This window comes from Festucalex cinctus, chromosome 21, assembly GCF_051991245.1.
Source record: "Festucalex cinctus isolate MCC-2025b chromosome 21, RoL_Fcin_1.0, whole genome shotgun sequence".
In the NCBI taxonomy this organism is placed as follows: Eukaryota; Metazoa; Chordata; class Actinopteri; order Syngnathiformes; family Syngnathidae; genus Festucalex; species Festucalex cinctus.
Window position 1 is genome coordinate 16,566,004 of NC_135431.1, and position 17,724 is coordinate 16,583,727.

At 39.7% G+C, this 17,724-nt stretch overlaps 3 protein-coding genes across 6 annotated transcripts; 1 reads left to right on the top strand and 2 right to left on the bottom strand.

The window, feature by feature from the left end:
• Nucleotides 1-437: 437 nt before the first annotated feature.
• On the top strand, nucleotides 438-7,024 carry heca (hdc homolog, cell cycle regulator). 2 transcript variants are annotated; one of them, XM_077511356.1, is made up of 5 exons: nucleotides 438-910; nucleotides 2,038-3,022; nucleotides 4,343-4,509; nucleotides 5,991-6,145; nucleotides 6,303-7,024. In XM_077511356.1, the coding sequence occupies exons 1-5, from the start codon at nucleotides 760-762 to the stop codon at nucleotides 6,465-6,467; spliced, it is 1,623 nt and encodes a 540-aa protein (XP_077367482.1). In that variant the 5' UTR covers nucleotides 438-759; the 3' UTR covers nucleotides 6,468-7,024. The 2 variants fall into 2 exon arrangements, with proteins under 2 accessions (XP_077367482.1, XP_077367483.1); XM_077511357.1 differs by lacking the exons at nucleotides 5,991-6,145; nucleotides 6,303-7,024 and adding an exon at nucleotides 4,628-5,945.
• Nucleotides 6,820-9,198, bottom strand: LOC144010851 (uncharacterized). Of its 3 annotated transcripts, none has more exons than XM_077511362.1 (9): nucleotides 8,887-9,198; nucleotides 8,542-8,590; nucleotides 8,340-8,443; nucleotides 8,216-8,245; nucleotides 8,021-8,120; nucleotides 7,821-7,935; nucleotides 7,692-7,753; nucleotides 7,486-7,560; nucleotides 6,820-7,373 (listed from the first exon to the last, which is right to left on the bottom strand). In XM_077511362.1, exons 3-9 carry the CDS (start codon nucleotides 8,402-8,404, stop codon nucleotides 7,251-7,253), a joined length of 570 nt encoding a protein of 189 aa, XP_077367488.1. In that variant the 5' UTR covers nucleotides 8,405-8,443; nucleotides 8,542-8,590; nucleotides 8,887-9,198; the 3' UTR covers nucleotides 6,820-7,250. The 3 variants fall into 3 exon arrangements, with proteins under 3 accessions (XP_077367488.1, XP_077367487.1, XP_077367486.1); XM_077511361.1 differs by having other exon boundaries at nucleotides 7,692-7,747; nucleotides 8,340-8,448; nucleotides 8,887-9,188; XM_077511360.1 differs by having other exon boundaries at nucleotides 8,340-8,448; nucleotides 8,887-9,156.
• Nucleotides 9,199-9,788: 590 nt separating this feature from the next.
• mtif3 (mitochondrial translational initiation factor 3) lies at nucleotides 9,789-13,423 on the bottom strand. Its single transcript, XM_077511358.1, has 4 exons — nucleotides 13,257-13,423; nucleotides 12,456-12,912; nucleotides 10,120-10,271; nucleotides 9,789-10,036 (listed from the first exon to the last, which is right to left on the bottom strand). The coding sequence occupies exons 2-4, from the start codon at nucleotides 12,907-12,909 to the stop codon at nucleotides 9,806-9,808; spliced, it is 837 nt and encodes a 278-aa protein (XP_077367484.1). The 5' UTR covers nucleotides 12,910-12,912; nucleotides 13,257-13,423; the 3' UTR covers nucleotides 9,789-9,805.
• Nucleotides 13,424-17,724: the final 4,301 nt, after the last annotated feature.

Sequence of the window (17,724 nt, forward strand, 5' to 3'; positions counted from 1 at the left end):
CTCAGGGTTTGCCGAATGCTGCAAGGGAAAAACACTGTTGCGTGCTTGTTTCTAAATTCAGGAAAATAACATCAATTGGATGTTTATGGTATTTATTACAGTTGCAGCTGGAATGCTCATTCACTGGCATTAGCATTGCACACCTGTGCAAGATCCAATGAAAGAGCTGTACTTTACATATTCAAATTATTCGATCGCCAGTATTTACAATTTATTTCCAATGTTATATTAATGTGTTTGGTCTTCTTGCTTAAGTAATCCATGGTCAATGCATTTTTAAAGACGAAAATTTTACTAATAGTATACTAATACTAATAGTAGATATGCAGTTTGGAGAAAGAATGAATGAATGAAAAGTGTCCAGAAAGCAATAAGTATTCAGGATTCCGAGGGTACTTGAATGCGGCAAATGTCGCCGTCGGCCAATGCCGGGGGTCCTGTGACGTCACGGGGTGGAAGAAGACGACAGAGCAGGAATGAAAACAAGAGAGGGGCACGCCTTCTCTCTTAAAGGTTATAGCAGCTTAATAAGTGCTGCTGTCAGAGCTGCACGGAGAGAAAAAAATAAAAAAACAAACAAAACCAACAACTACTACCACTCCGACAACAACACGTCTGTGATTCACTAAACATCGCGAGTACCCCAGCAGAAATGGAGTCCACAGAAATGTCAGACTACGTGAACAGTGAACACTAGCCGTTGATGAAAGCGATCGAACAGAACACTTGACTCACGAATCGCCTGAGGGGCGGAAAAAAATGCCCAACCAGAAGAACAACAAGGGGAAGAAGAGCAAACGCACCAACAGTAGCGGAGATGAACAGGAAAATGGAGCCTGCGCGGCCGCAACAGGAGGCGCAGCCGCGGCCGCGGTTGCTGCCGCTGCAGCCGGGACCGAGCGTTCGAGTGGTAAGAGAGGAAACGAGACACGGACGTACATGGACAAGTTTGGTGATGCTACCTTCCTGCTGCGTGACATAACTTGGGATTGTGTGCCATGCATGCACAGCGACGTGTTTGTGCAAGCGCTTCTCGTTGCACAGAAAGCGAACCGTGCAAAATTACCGTGCTAAAATGATGGCTTTAATTTTCATGGTCTGCACGCAGATCATCTGCAAATGTAGGCTCGGTGGCCTAGTGTGAATCGGGTGGATTTTTATATTGTTCATGCTTATATGAGAAAGAAAGTCTGCTCATAAATTGTTAATGATTTGTTTAGGTTGATTTAATCCACATCTAGCAGATCAGTTGGCCGAAAAACAGATGTTGTCCCTTTAAATGTGTATGTATTACTCATCAAGTACCTGATTCGACTTGTAATGATAAATATATAATATTGTCAAAAGTTGCATGCACATTTGGATGTAATTCCGAACATCCGGGCATTTCTGACGACTAGCATACAAACCAGGCAGTGTGTTATGGTAGTCAAACGACATTTCATATTTTGAAATCAAAATAATCATCAGAAATCAAATTACGATAAGTCCAATGCTTTTCAACTGTCAATTTTATGCAGTCTTAATTGTGGAATTAGGGATGTTAGATACCACTTTTTTTTCAGAATGATACTAGTACGAGTACTCAATGTCACCGAACTCACCAGTATACCAAGCACTCGGGGTGTAACACAAATCTAAAAAAAAAACAAAAAAAAAAAACAAAAAAAAAAACATACAAATGTATAAAATCAAACCAAATCCAATCGTTCTACTTTGAAATTTTATCGAAGTACGTATCAAATCATCTTTTATCTGAGATATATCTTAGAAGGAATTGGTATATTTACAGTACTGACAAATTCATTCAAATGTATGAAAAAAAATGTCAATGTCAAACACTGTGTGTGCTTCCCAACACCCTGATATTTATGTGAATGAGGGGAGCCGCTTCAATTGGCCCCGAGTCGGCTGCATTCCATTCCACAAGGGTGCACTGTAGAGATAAATCGCCCTTTTCTATCCGAGCTGGTCGAGTAAATTACCAAAAGAAAGATTTTTGTACATGACACAGTGATATCGTCTTTACTCATCCAGATGTCCAGTGTGCCACCCCCCTGGGCTGCAGCTTGGGCCGGCCCATCAACCTGGAGAAGGACGACTACCAGAGGATCCAGTGCAACAACGAGCTGTGCCCCTACGGTAACTGGATGCACCTGCAGTGTTTCTACGAGTGGGAGAGCTCTATCCTGGTGCAGTTCAACTGCATCGGCCGGGCGCGCTCGTGGAATGAGAAGCAGTGTCGGCAGAACATGTGGACCAAGAAAGGCTACGACTTGGCGTTCCGGTTCTGCTCCTGCCGCTGCGGCCAGGGCCACCTGAAGAAAGACACCGACTGGTATCAGGTGAAGCGCATGCAGGACGAGCGAAAGAAGAAGCCATCCGAGAGGAGCGGTGGGAGGGCGGGGTCCTGCGGAGGGGCTTCTGGGTCTGGGGACGGTGTGTTTGAGGACCCACGGAAAAGCAAGCCAGCGGGGGGAGCCGGTAAATCGGCGCATAGAGCTTCGAGTCAGGAGCTGCCGCGAAGACAATCAGTGGACCGGCAGAACTCGGTGGAGAGAGGAACAGGAGCAGCGGGAGGTCTCTTTCCGACAGGACCTCCTTTGAAGTCCCCGTGTGACTCCCCGGGACAGTCCCCTCCGTCCGGTTTTTCCTTTTCGCCAACCTCGGTCCTCGGACCCGGTTCGGGTTTCCGGGGTTCCCGTCAATTGGGAGAGTTCCTCAAATCGGCGGTGCACATGGACGCGCAGCGGAAGCACATTTTAGTCGGGGGAGCGCTCAGCCGAGTTCCTCACCTCGACCCTGCCGCCGTTCTACCCGTGCCCGTGGCCTTCACCCTCCCGCTGCATCACCGACTCGTGTCCGGCGGCTTAGGCGACGGCACCCTTCCGCAGCCGGTGCAGTTCCTGAGGAGGCTTGATCTATCCGAGCTGCTCACTCACATCCCTCGCCATAAACTCAACACCTACCACGTTCGAATGGAGGACGACGCCCAGGCGGGACAGGGAGAAGAACTGCGTAGGTAAGAAGACCCTCGAGCATATTTTCCATTTTCATAGCAGACTATGAAAATAGAAAATATGTGCTCGACATGAAAACAGGCGCATTTCAGTGGTCACAAAAAGTAGACTAGATTTTAGATTCGGTAAAACCAGGTCTAACTAGCAGCGCAGGTGGTGCAACTCAATTTTGGTGGATTTGATCGAGGCGCAGGCATACAAATTTGGTGCTTCGCAGACATGTATGGTTGGATTTTGTTTATAAATATGACAACAGCATAGGACAATCTCTCAGAATCATTATAGAAATCAATTCATTGATTGAATTATGGTTATTCTCCTAAATAGATTTTTAACACCACCACCCTCCACAACCACAGGGGCATTTCTAGGGGGTCGGGTCTGTCACACACAGACAGTCGAACATGTCCGTGCTTCCTACATCTTTGTAGAGACCGATTGTGAGCCAGACCCTCTTTCTCAGGTCCATTATCAGGCTACGCAAATGTTCATCTATAGATAATTTGACAAGAATTATTACAAACACACTCCAAAATCTTGCGTAAGAACTTACCAGAGGAGTAGAAGCTATTAAAGGTGGCAAACTCCATATTTTCTTTCATTTTTACTTCCTGATAGTATAAGCGTGCTTTCTCTATTTTTCTTGTCTTGTTTATTCAAATACTTATATTAAAACAGATAATGAATATTTATGAGTGTCACAATCAATTATGAAATTAATCGACAACTATTTTAGTAATCGAGCTATCGTTTTAAAGAATTTTAGATTAAAAAAAATGGCTCCGATCTTCGATTCCAGCATAACAGGAATTGTTCACTTATTTCTGTAATACTTCATGAAAGAAGACTGATTATCCCCTATATTTAATCAAAATAAGACATTTGCAAACGTCCCTATTTACTTTAGAAATAATAATAAATAAAAAAAAACATTAAATCACAATACAAATAAGAAGTACGAATTAACCCCAATCACTGCTTAATAAACTGTAATCAGGGGGAAAAAACTGCTTTTGTAATACACTTTAATGCAAAATTAAAATGAATATAATTCGTCGATTAATCAGTTGCGTAATGGCTACATTAAATTGATTCTAAAAATATTCCACAGTGACAGCACTAATATTATTTTGGAGGATGACCAGCAAAAATGATCTGAAAATATCACAATCCCGTATTGTTCAGCCAAGTGATGAAGAAGTGCTAAGAGTAACCAGAAAACAGGAAGTTCTCTTTCTTTCTGCTAGAAGTCAGCTAACCACAAAAAGGAAATACCATCAAAAGTTAACATTTCTGAACTGTACTCACTATTTGTCTTCTAGGTTCATCCTGTCCACGCTCAGCGCAAGCCAGCGGAACGTGGTCAACTGCGCGCTTTGCCACCGGGTGCTGCCAGTGTTCGAACAGTTTCCGCTGGTGGACGGGACCATGTTCCTTAGCCCGTCACGCCACGATGAGATTGACTACGACGTTCCTTGCCACCTGCAAGGTAAGAACGTATTCTTTGTTCATTTTTAGGATTTTTTTTTTTTGTCTGGACGTTGTCAAACGTGTTTATTTATTTATAATTTACGTTTTCAAAATTCCCTGGATTGGTTGGCAACCAGTTCAGGGTGTACCATGCCAACTGCCCGAAGCCAACTGGGATAGGCTCCAGCGCCCCCCACGACCCTGGTGAGGAAAAGCGGCTAAGAAAATGGATTCCAAATTAGTTTAGTTTCTTTTTGTATTATAAGCTGTCAAAATAAGCACATTCTGTTGTGAGCACTGTCAGTTGTTTGAATGTTGTATATAATTTAATAATTTTGTCACACTTTCTGAAAGTACTGTTCACTCTTTTACTGCCACACGTTATCATTCACGTCATCCTTGAAAACATTCTATTTCATCAGATTTCGTCATGTTTCATTGTAATTTGGGGCAGCCCATTGAAGAGATACAATGCTGCCATCTGGTGGCCATAGTTAGTGTTTTCGATTCTACAACCCATTGACCAGGCAACGCTGCACTTTGGTGTTGCACTGCCAATTGATTTTAAAAAAACGAAACCAAAAAAAGCGTAGTTGACGTCATTTAACGTTTATGGCGTCATACATCGTGATTTTATTAATCGTGATTAAACGTTTTTGGCAGTCAAAGAGTTAATTAGCATGAGATTCTTTGATGTACTGTACTAGTGCACATGCTTTGATATGGATGCCGCCTAATATGAATAATTATTAAAGGATAACTGAATAAAATTTGCATGCTTTTTGTCCCCATTTCTAGACATAAATGTTTTAATTTAGACCTGTTGTTAAAAAGTGGAGATTTATTGAAATTTCATTTGACACCATAGCTGTTATTTACAGGACTGAAGGGCACAGTGTACCTTAGTAACCTTGTTTAATGACACATTTGATAGTACACAAGCTTATAAATCGCTGTCATTGTCATGGTAAACCCAAAATCCTACCCATATTTTGGACGTAAAATAATGTTGATGGACCAGCATAGAAACCCCTCTCTGTTTTAGCATTAGCCTCTGTGCTAACGTTACTATTCAGAGTTAACACCTTAAAATGATCAATGTTTATTTCAAGACTTTGAGTTATGCTATATAAACTATACTTGACTTGTATTTAGCATGTAAATTCTTTAGCTTTTATGTTATGTTGCTTCCTTTTCCTCAGCTGGAAACTAGTTAGATGTTGAATATTCATCAGGCATCTCAAGCCAAGTCAATTATTAATGAATGAAACGCTAATATAATATGCAACTTAAAGGGTTGTATCCTGAGTGGAGCAACAGAAAATGGATATTTTTTTCCCATGAGTTCTACAGAAACTTTCACCACAGCAAATTTGAGCTAGTTTGCTCCACATTTACTGCAGTAGAAGCAAAATTAGTTCTATAGGAACTTTTTTTTTTTTCTTTTTCCCTGATGGTGCCTTTCTTTGGAAACTATTAATCTTTCTTCCTCCCTAACAGGCAGGTTAATGCACCTCTATGCCATATGTGTGGATTGCCTCGAAGGTGTCCACAAGATCGTATGTATCAAGTGCAAATCTCGCTGGGATGGGAGCTGGCACCAATTGGGCACCATGTACACCTACGACATCCTGGCTGCTTCACCTTGTTGTCAGGTACAAACACAGATGCAGCATATGCTCATTAGAAATGGAATATATTAGTGTTAGAATAATGCATGTTTTATTGTTTAAGTTTCAGGTCAAATGGTAGGAAAAAAAACGCCCCCCCCCTTTCAAAACATATGACCAATGTCCATCTGTCTGCCACCAGGCTCGTCTCAACTGTAAACACTGCGGGAAGCCAGTGGTGGACGTTCGTGTCGGTATGCAGTATTTCTCAGAGTATAGCAACGTGCAACAGTGCCCTCACTGCGGCAACCTGGACTATCATTTTGTCAAACCCTTCTCCTCCTACAAAGTACTCGAGGCTTATTGACAAATGTTGTTGATGCATGCTAGGTGGTAATGCTTTTATTTTTTTTTACACTTTAGTAAACGTTTAGATTTTCAAATGTGAGATGGAGCTCAAGGTTAGTTGGATGTCTTCGGTTTCTACGTGTTCAGTTTTTACCTTTTTAAAAATGTACAGACTGTTGTGAAAGTTCCAAGCATGTGTGTCATGCTGAAGGCGTTGTTGGATCAAGTGTGGAACATTTGTTTGTGACAAGTGAATGTATCTGTAAGCCAAATTAGATTTTTATTTTTATCATGAAATGATATAATTCTTGAATAAAGGTGAGAAACATAACTGTGGATGTTATCTCATGTACAGAATTGAAATAAAAACATTCCACTTAACATTTTATTAACCACAGTCACTAACAAGTACAAATATTATGATTAGTAATAAATGAATATTGGGGGACATTTTAATATCACAAAATGTTAACAGAGTGGCTCGACGGTTGACTTTGTGACATTAGTATTCCCCCCCAATCACAGCAAAAAAGAACTGAGTACAGCCACAATACAACATGTTTGGTTTTTCATAAATTTCCACCACGGTGGACTTACCTCTCATCATCCAGAGGTTGAATGTAAACAAGCCCAATTGGAGTATTTTAGTAATAAGTAGAAAGTACAAATATCTGTTTAAAAACAAATGGACTACAAGAAAGGGGGGGGGGGGGGGGCATCAGAAATACACTAAATTTCAAAATTGCAGCATGTAAAAGCATTGTTTGGAAATACAAAATGAGAAACCTAACAATTATTCAGTTCAGAGAGCTTCTGCCTCCATTACAGCTTTTTTGTAGGCAGAAGCTTCCAGGGCGAAGGTCTGTCTCTCTTGCATCATTTTTTCCCGCGCTTCCGTCATGTCTGACATGGTTTTTTGGATTTCCTTAAAAAATAATAATAATAATAATAATAATAAGCATACATAATGATACCATCTATGGTCAAGTATCAAAATTACAAATTCATAATAATAATAATGATGATGATAATATCACCTGCAGTCGAGAACTCTGCTGAGTTGCGATGTCACCAAAATCTTTTAATTCCTTCAGCAGGTCTGTGGAAACACTCTGGAGTAGAGCATAAGAGTTGCACTAATCATCATGTACATAAAGTTACAGTATTCACATGCTACTACGACATTTCATTTTACAGAACATTACATTTAGAACAGCACAGAAACTTCAACACGTGTGCGTACCATGACTTCCTTTCTTTGTTCATCTTTATGGCGTGCAGCTTCTCCAAGTAGTTCTCCTGAAACTAGGCAGCAATTAGAATTTTCATTTCAGTCATGTTATTAAAAAAAAAAAAATCGAAGCAAACTTACTAGGGTCTATTTTCGCAGTCACTAGTGTCATCTGACAGTCCTTGAGGTTTTTCTGTACCTCGAAATTTTCCTTTTCAAGGTCACTGTACTTCTGCTCCAAATTGGAAAGTCTTTGCTGTGTTTTAAAAACAACAATTGGGTATAGCTCACTCCTACAGTAGTAGCACCAAGCATGGTGTTAACCGTTTATCTTTCTATACCTGCGTTTCCGCAAGGTTTTTCTGCAGTTCCACATTGGCTGCCACCAATTGCTGATTTTGCTCCTTCAGTTCTGCCTGCAGTTCGTATCTTGTTGAAACTCTAAAGCAAAACGTTTAATTAATGAAGCAAAATGTTTAATTAATGAAGTTAAATCCAGATGGTCCATGATCATTAAAATTATTTTATGTACTTACCCCTTGTAGGTTTTTGTCACAGCATTTTCTCTGGAGGACAAAAGTAATGTGGGATGATGGATGGAGGGTATAATTTAGCTCGATAAATGCTTATCAATTTGCATTATTGTTTATTACGACTCACCTCGCTGTGTTTTCTTTTTGCTTGAGGACGCCATCTTTTTGGTGAGACTTAGCTGTGTCCTTCATTTCATTTTTATGTGTGGGTTTCTTTAGCTCTGTGTGGAGCTGTCCTAATGGAAAAGAATGACACTTTATGGTCTTTATGATATATGGTATTAATGACAAAAAAATCAAAAGGAAAGAAAGCCACCGAATGTGCAAACCTCTGGGAATTTTTGACATTGTCCTGACTCCTATCCAAGATGCCAGCGACTGCAAAATGATTACAAATAACTGGTTTAGTGAACGGAGGTTATTTCACTAAACATTCAGGCAAAGCATAATGTGGGAATAAAATACACGTACACAATAAAGTAACTAACTAATTAATTCAAATTCAAGTTTGTCCGGGAAATGTGCGTAGCTGGAAGTAAAAGGCTAACTAATAACGTTCCGGTTTTCAACACCAAGTGTCAAATTATGGTATAACACAATATTACGGGTAGAGTATTAACTTTTAAGCACAACTTTGTATTTTCAAACACACAATATAAATATATCTATCCTACCTTACAGACATTTCACATGCAACGCGTCTTCAGTCAACCGCCATAATTTCAAAACGGACAAACCCAACATTGTATTTCCGCTTTTAGTGCGTCACTACCGGTATGCATTTCGCCGATTCTTAAAATTACATTTTTCTGAATATTATATAAAGTCTTATTTTTAGTAACATTATACATTTCTATAAACTCGAAGAATGAAACTAAATTAATAAAGAATTGAAATAATTTTGGGTACAACTAGCGGCATAAATTCACCGCGCATGCGCAATTCAAAACTGTTGGCTTCCAGTTGATGATAGCTCGAGCATAGTCGAACCATTACCTAAACCATGCATTCCAAAATAGTTAATTAGTTTAAATTGAGTCAAAACTCAATTTAAACTAACATGTGTGTATAATACATTTTTCACTTACAATCAAGGATGAATTTTATTTTAGATAAACTGATTTTTTTAAAAGCTTGATATTCATGATGCATTAATGCAGAAAAGTTCCAGTACAATTACCAAATGAGGTAGTTTCTTACCAAGTCCAACTATAACGAGCGGTTCATGATTCAAGTTTTGGCACCACTGTATACCTTTAAAATCAGTTTCCATGACCTTTAGCTGTTTTACATCAGAAATATTTCACAGCACACAACTCAACAATAATGACACAATATGAATGTAGAAATGATATTAATGCAGTTCTGCTTACTTTGTATTAAAACTGGGTCTAATTTAATTCAAAGTTGATATACGGACAGGAAGGCATGAGTTATTGTAGCCAACTGAATAAATGTCAAACAGATTTGTTATACTTAGTTTTTACCACCAAGAAAATATGTATTCTGCCTGTCACTATGTTACTAGCTTAGAAATATCACAGAACCCATGATGGAATCACAGATTTAAACAGACTGTACTAAAAATATATTTTATTTCTCGTTATTCAATATCGAAGAGTCCTCGCTTGTATCCGGAGGTGACATTTGATCTTGGCCAGTCTGCGACAAAGAAGCCCGATCTTTGCCTCCTTTGGACAGTTCCTTAGCTGAAGGTGGCCGAAGTATGCACATGGCCGCTTGACCCTCACGCACGACTTTTGGCTTGGAGACATATACCACCATCACCTCTATTTGTTGCACCATCTGCTCTAGTTTTTGATCCTGTGTGAAAATAAGATTTTCCATGTGGGTTAGTGTGTGATAAATTAAAAACACGTGTTAAATTGGGAGAGGATCTTCCTCACCAGGTCGTTGGTAGTCTCTTTGCGTGGCGAGCGCAGTGTAATCCTAACGTGGTGCTTCTTCTCCAACCAGCTCTCCACTCGCTTCAGTTTGGTGGTCCGGTCGTGAGGAGCAATGCTGGATGAAAAGGTAAGCTCTTTGACCTGCACAGGAGCTGCACAGAATGTATATGTCTAAATTTATCAAGATGTTTTTTTACAATAGTCCCGCAAAATCAAGTAGCCAGATTAGTGTCATTTTACACTAGAGATAGACCGATAATCGGTCGGGCCGATAATCGGGGCCGATATTTGACATATTGGTACATATCGGTATCGGTCTGTTTTATTAATCTGACGGCCGATATGAGCGATCTATTTAAAACTCCGTCTTTTCGCTTTGAATGCAGCCCAGAGCGTCTCTGTCTGTTATGGAGTCCAACTCCAGCAATGTAACGCCCATAGCAGCATTTGATTGGTTAGCCTTGCAAGAGCCAGAACCAATCAGTAGTGTATGCCTGTATCACAGTAGCCGGTCACACACGTACCCACGGACACAACGCGACAGACACATGCTTCGAAGGTAAGTTAAAATAGAAGAGACTCCGCCAATCGTTTCACCATGATAAGCTAAACACATTGAATTATGTTGTGTATTAAATGCACTATATGAATGGAGCTGCATTGCCTTGCATTGAATCCCCGCTAGCTAACAGTGGTGTGTTCAGCTTAGCATGTAGGCTAACACCCAGTAGCTAATTCGCTACTTGAACTACTCGGGGAGGGAATCACACACATTTTCACTTAATTAAGTAAACAATGTTTGTTAGAAAGGTTCCAAATATTAACAGTTGTCATTATTATATTGTCTAGTTCCATGTTAAGAGTAGAGTAATGTCATTATATTTACCTCTCGTGACGCACACATTGCATTCTGGGTCACGTCCACTACTTGTTGCATAGCGGTTATTATGCAGTGAGATGCCACAGTGACACTAAATAGCGTTTAGTTACTTTATATTGTGTTTATTTTTCGCACTGGTTTGCCATTGTGTGCCTTAAGCTTCGACGTCGATTTGATTGACAGCTCGTTGTGCACCTCGTTAAAGTCCGCTCCGTAACTAATTAAGTGTCTCAAACACCGTTTAACTACACGAACGTGTTCTCTTCCGTATGTTAGGCATTAGTAGAGAAGTGCACTAAAGTATAGTGTGCTTATTTGCTCGTTTTGTCTCTCTTTTCACGTCATGTCTGCCGTCAATGGATGCCACTAATATGTAACATCTACGGCCGTAGTCGGCTGCAATTAATGTTCAGTGATGTAATTTCATTACGTGCATCATACTTTGAATAATGAGCTCATGTTTGGTGTGTTGTATAACTTTCTCGTGTGTTAGTAACTATTCATGTGGACAGCTAAGACAGTGCTTGTTAATGTGAATTAGCAATGTTGCAGCCCAGTTATTATTTAGACAAGTACATCTGTGCCATTAAGTGATACAGTACAGTACAGTAGTGAGAGAATAGTGGGCCCATATACACACACGTGTCTATAAGTGTAAAACACATTAAACAGCAGAAAGTGGCAGCGGTCCACCGCAACAATGTCTGTTTAACCAAGTTATTCTTACTATTATTATAACCAAGTTATTTTACTCTACCTTTTTCTGCATTGATTGGGGCATCCTAAGTGGCACTAAACTACATGATGAAGTGTCTTTTGACAGTTCTCTTGTAGAGAGGAGTAGCATGATATTGCTGTTCTCGATTTAAGATCCTCAGCTTATCAAAACTGTCTATATGGTAACAATAACAATAATCATAATAAGGTCTACAAGAACTGTATGGTGTTCAGGGATGAATAGTTTTTCTCATGGAATTTTTTTTATTATTTTTTTTTGCTGTAGTAATAAGTAATGCCACAGCTGATGCACATTTTGAATGACAGGGTTCCTCCTATTACTTCAAAATATAAAAATATAACATTTATAGAATAAAACTACAAGTATCCCAAATGCTATAAAAGGTAATGTCACATTGGCCCCCACATTTAACTCCCCCCGCCACCAACGTCTTATTGCAGATAGAAGGATGTAAAATGAAAAGTGCAGTGTGAGAATCCATTGTAAAGAACGGTTAGGGTTTGCATTATTCAAAAATTTGGTGCCAACATTTTAACTTTTACTGCAAATGAATATCGGTTTCAAATATCGGTTATCTGCCTCCTTGACTACCGATAATCGGAATCGGTATCGGCCCTGAAAAAAGCATATCGGTCTATCTCTATTTTACACTTTATCATCTAATGTAGAGACTTGCGAGTGTCAAAAGAAAATGTAGCTTATTTTGGCTCCACACACCTGCTTTTGTTTTCTGTTTCTCGCACATTTTCATCTGTTCTTCGTGGATTTGTTTGCCACTCATCAGACGATAGACTGGAGGCTCCTGTCGCTCGCTGAGTAGCACCAATTTGAGTCCCTTCTCATCCATGATTCTGAGCGCTGCCGCACGGTGGAGGACACCTAAGTTCTCTCCCGTCTCGCTGATCACTTGGATCTGACGCTCCTGGATTTTTCGACCAACGCTGGTGACGGTGGTACGAGCCCGAGGGTCCCGCTTTTTGGTCTTTTCTGCAGGAGTCGGGTTCAAATCATCCGCCGCTGTGCTGAAGGGAGACCATCTCCAAGGGTTAGCAAAGATGCTGCTTTTCTCGCTCCTTAGGAGACTCTGCAATGCTGGCGTCCAGGAGCCGGGACTGCCCCCATGCACCATTTGGACTGCCTGACAAATTTGCCTTATGCAGCCTGCAGCCATGATCTGAACAAAGAGAGCGCACATGCATGATAAAAAGTTCTCTTAGAAAATGTGAATATGAAATTATTTGAGGTGCTTTTTAAAGCCAAAACACTTCTTGAGGACAAACAACATGCGCTTTACATTCTACACTGGTATATTTAAACAGTAAACATGTATCTCTACTATCAGTACATTACATCATTTTCATAATATCGCTTGCCCACCACTCTCACCACAGTTGGGCACAGCGAGTCGCTAATGGGAAAAAAAATAAAGCACCATTTAACATAATTTTACACGCTTAGGGCTTCGCTGAACAGATAAAAACACTAAATTAATTTGTTTTTGCAGACTTTGAGCAATACCGTTCAATGTCGTTCGTTCATGTTTTCTGAAGCCGAAGGTTGACTGCTGCTGGCTTCTTCCTCAATGCTTTTCTTCTTTGACATATTCCGGGAAAATACATTCAGTAAACGTACTATACCGCCATCTAGTGATCGCAATGAAAGCATTACCATGTAGACTCAAATTGTTTACTGTCAAAACAGGCACATATATGAAACCATTTATGGTTATTATCCAAGTTACAATAATAATTTAATAAGGACAGAGTACAGTCAACAGCACAAAAAAAAGTCACTACTTCTGGTGCTTTTTCATGATATTGAACCGAGCAATTGTGGAAACGTTCACTCCAGGCAAGAAGCTCTTGACAAAGATTGTCAAAAAGATTAATTGTGAGATTTGTACAGTATGCACTTTACAATAAAGAATAAAGTGCCTTTTTAAAAAAAAAAAAAAAAAGTCTGCCATGAGCAGGCTGTAGTTTCCGCAGTTACCTCTAGATGGAGTTCATGTTCTACTTAGTTTTGTATGCCAAATAACTTCAAATGTCGAGGTCAGTCCTTTCATAAGAATGTGTGGAATTCCCTAATTATAGCACTGAATATGTTTTCAATTTTCATCATGTATTTTTTTTAGACCCTTTTGTATGCAATATCCCTGTTCAAATAAATGTCATGAAACTGCTGCTCCATCACAGCTTCCCGACAAAAGTCATGTTGTCAAATATGTGCATTTGTGCTTTGCTCCAAACGGACGGTTTTATGTAGAACCCAAATGTGGTTCTTTGGCTTGTACGATCATAAAAAAAAACAAAAAACAAAAACATTTCTAAAAATAAGAAAGAGTATAATGACCCCCTATAGAAGATAACCAGCACTGCTAACCAGCAGTGGTTTACAATGAGGCTATATGGAAGTGTGCTACATACAATATATATATGCTGTATTTCACTTGTCTTTTTCCAACATTTGGGGGGAAAAAAAATATATTGTACAGTATATAAAATCTGGACCAGACAGGTTGCTAACAACCTTCCACAACAATTTACCCACACAAAAACAACCCTAATATATTTTTTCCCTAGAGACGTCACACAAATATTAATGACACAGTTTTCTTTCCAAGGTAACCATTTTATCCTGATTTAAAGGCATTTAAAAACATCCTACAATGTCAATAGCGGGTGGTAATTCTATGAGTTGCATCGTTTGTCTTCAGGCAACCTGCTTAAATCTTTTTATCGTCACACCTAGAAGCACTATTTCACTGTCGTAACCTCATCAGTGTCCCCAACTGACATCAACAACGGCGTTGAAATTGGTTTTGGAAGATGGAAAGCCATTAGAGGGTTTGATTTGTTGTTGGGAATCTGGCAGCCAGGTGGAGCTTCAACCAAGAACAGACATAAATTGCATTTTGTTTTTGGATGAATGAATATTTTCAATTACCGTTGCTAAATTGGTGAAAGTTGATGTTGCTTACCTTTTCAGCAAACTTATTTCACAGTGAACCCTGACAGTTTTGTTTGGTCCAAAAGCTGATGATAATATCTAAAATTGACAAATGTTTTACCAAGCGTGTCCACCTGAAACTGCCACTAGGTCAGTAAGTACCACAGTGGACCTGTTTACTTCTTGACATCAGCATGTTTTAATGTTTATACAGTACAGTGCTATTCTTCAAAGTCTACTCCAAATATGACTGCTGTGTTCTCGTGTCTTGCAGTCATCGCAATCAGGGATCCCCCACCCCCTCCGCCAATGCCCTCCTGTACGCCTCCCGGACAGCTGAAGTTATCTTGTTATGTGGCATTAGGGGGCCGACTTAATTGGTCCTTGCAGGCAGGTAATTAGTTCTGGTGGCATGTGCTCCCAGAAGGGATATGAATGGAAGGAATACAGCCAGATCACCCCTCACCCCTCTCTTTCCCTCTTACTCAACGCATTCACACGCGCACGGGGAAGTTACCGCATTCTCTGGTCATTCTTCGGAAAAGACAATAGGTCTGCCTTGTTAAAATAGGCTCGTGCTCAGCAGGGGGATCGTGGAAGCCAAAGCAGCTGCCCCATAGCATCAAGAGGTCCCCGAGGCCTCAATGATCATCGCTTAACAGTTTTGGAACTTTAGTTATGACGTACTGTGGACAAGGGGGGAATGTTTGTGCCTTCTCTGTGTTGAACTGAACAAAAACCCTGACCTACATTTGCAATCTAAATTCTAATATATTTCCTACCAATTCTCTTCACTGCACTGCTATCAGGATGTGTATGTGGATTTTGATTTATTTAGTTATTTTTGTCAAATAAGAATTCAGCATCTACACTCTTAAAACTGCCAATTTGGGTCAAAAACTGGAGCAATCTGCTAACTTACGTCAATTTCATCCAACTTTCTTATTCGGGTGTTTTTTTTTTGTATAAATCAAAGGAAATGGTGGGGCGGGGTATCTATCTATCTATCTATCTATCTATCTATCTATCTATCTATCTATCTATCTATCTATCTATCTATCTATCTATCTATCTATCTATCTATCTATCTATCTATCTATCTATCTAATTGACCTAGTTTAGCAGTCCACTTTATAACCCAAATTGGTGTATATGCGCATATCCATCCTTCAGAATTTTAAAAATGCTGAAAATGACATTTGCAGTTGCTCAGAGCCCAGGCAACAACCAATCACAGGTCACCTTTTTTCGGACTTTGGTCATGTGACGTTCACAAGCTCAGCCGTGATTGGCCCTGAGCAACTGTGATGTCATTTTCAGTCGACAGCATGTGACAAAATGGCGGCCCCGTGTAATAGATAAAAACTACTGGATTTTGCTTCCTTAGTTCATTTTCCACATACACAATATTAATCATAACTAGACTAAGTGCAATTTCTGGCGAAATTGCATGGGAATGCTGAAAGCTGAATGCCAATAGCTGAATGCTAATCTAAATGCTTACGAGGTGAATTGAAAGATAAATTATGTGAAAATTACAAAGTTTTAATTAAATTTAAAAGATAAATGAATAAAAAGAACTGAGCAGTATCACAGAGCTGGTAATGATGATCAGTTGTATGTGTGGAAGTGGGCGTGGAAAGTGGGACTTAGAAAAAAAATCAGTGTCAGTCCCATTGAAAATGAATGGGGAAAAATTGATATTTAACGAATCAGATGATATATACCCCGGAATGCGTAAATTTTTGAAGAAAGTTGAAATTTGAATGGTGTAAATCAGAAGTATTATGTGGGAGTTGTTTTTCAGCAAAAATTTGAGAATAAAACTCTGAATAACATATGTGGGATGCTTTCAGAATTCCCACAATAATGTGTTTAGGCTAGTGGGAATAGAACATATTGTAAATCAAATTTTGGGGTTGACTTCCCTTTTAAGTTACTATCAAGAAAATCATGGAAAATGGCTGGATATTAGCACTTGTTTTCGGTGTCATTGTTATATTTGTTGATGACGTCATCATGTTTCCATCCTTCAGTTGGTCAGAGCAAAACTAGTTACAGCCACTCCTATCACTCCTATCATCCATCATGTCATCTTGATCAAGTGCGCTTTCGACATGACTCTCAATTTGGAATCCAATCTTAAGGTTCTGACAAACAAGGCAAAGCTGCAGACTTGTTGTTGTGTGACCCACACCCCGAGCCTGCTAACAAGGGGACAACCACCACCTTGGCTAAGTGCATTCCCCGAGGCTCCAACCCAAATCCCCGCTTGACCCTTACTGATAAACTGTGCTATGGATAGCCCAGTGGAGAGATTTCCTTGAAAATAAGGACCCGTCCAAAGTTTCCACAGTAACAAAAGTCTCTGTTTATGTCTCAAGTTATATATGACAAAGCTTTATTGATTGTCTTTGCATGCACGCGACCTTTCAAGCTGCGTGGAAACGGTTTCCTGGATATGGCATTATTTGTAGTATGAGAATGCTGGTTGTGATATCTTTAGTACGCCAGCATGTAAACAGCTTATTCAGGTGTCGGGTGTTGGTATGATGAGTGGCTGTCGTGCACACATTCAAACGGGGCACATATAGAAATACTGTACAACCCTTCAAAATGTTTCTTGTTTGCTTTATAATTTTAAATTATGGTCACTCACATGGTTTTGTTACATAAGTGAGGTGTGTGGTGTTTTTGACTGGTTAGCATATATGGTTCCTTGCTACTCCCATTTGTTTTTTTTGTTTTTTAAATTTCTTTACAATATATGGTCTGCACCCCCACCAGTCTGACCACAACATTTGGATTAATATACCGTATGTGTAAATGCAATTATGCAGCAAAATCCATGTGTTTTTTTATCCATCTCATGGGGCGTCCATTTTGCCCTTTCTTGTTGACTGAAAATGAAATCACAGTTGCTCAGGGCTTAGGTAACGACCAATCACAGCTCAGCGTGCAAATTTCACAAGACCAACGTCCAAAAAAAAAAAAAAGTGAGCTGTGATTGGTTGTTATCTAAGCCTTGAGCAACTGT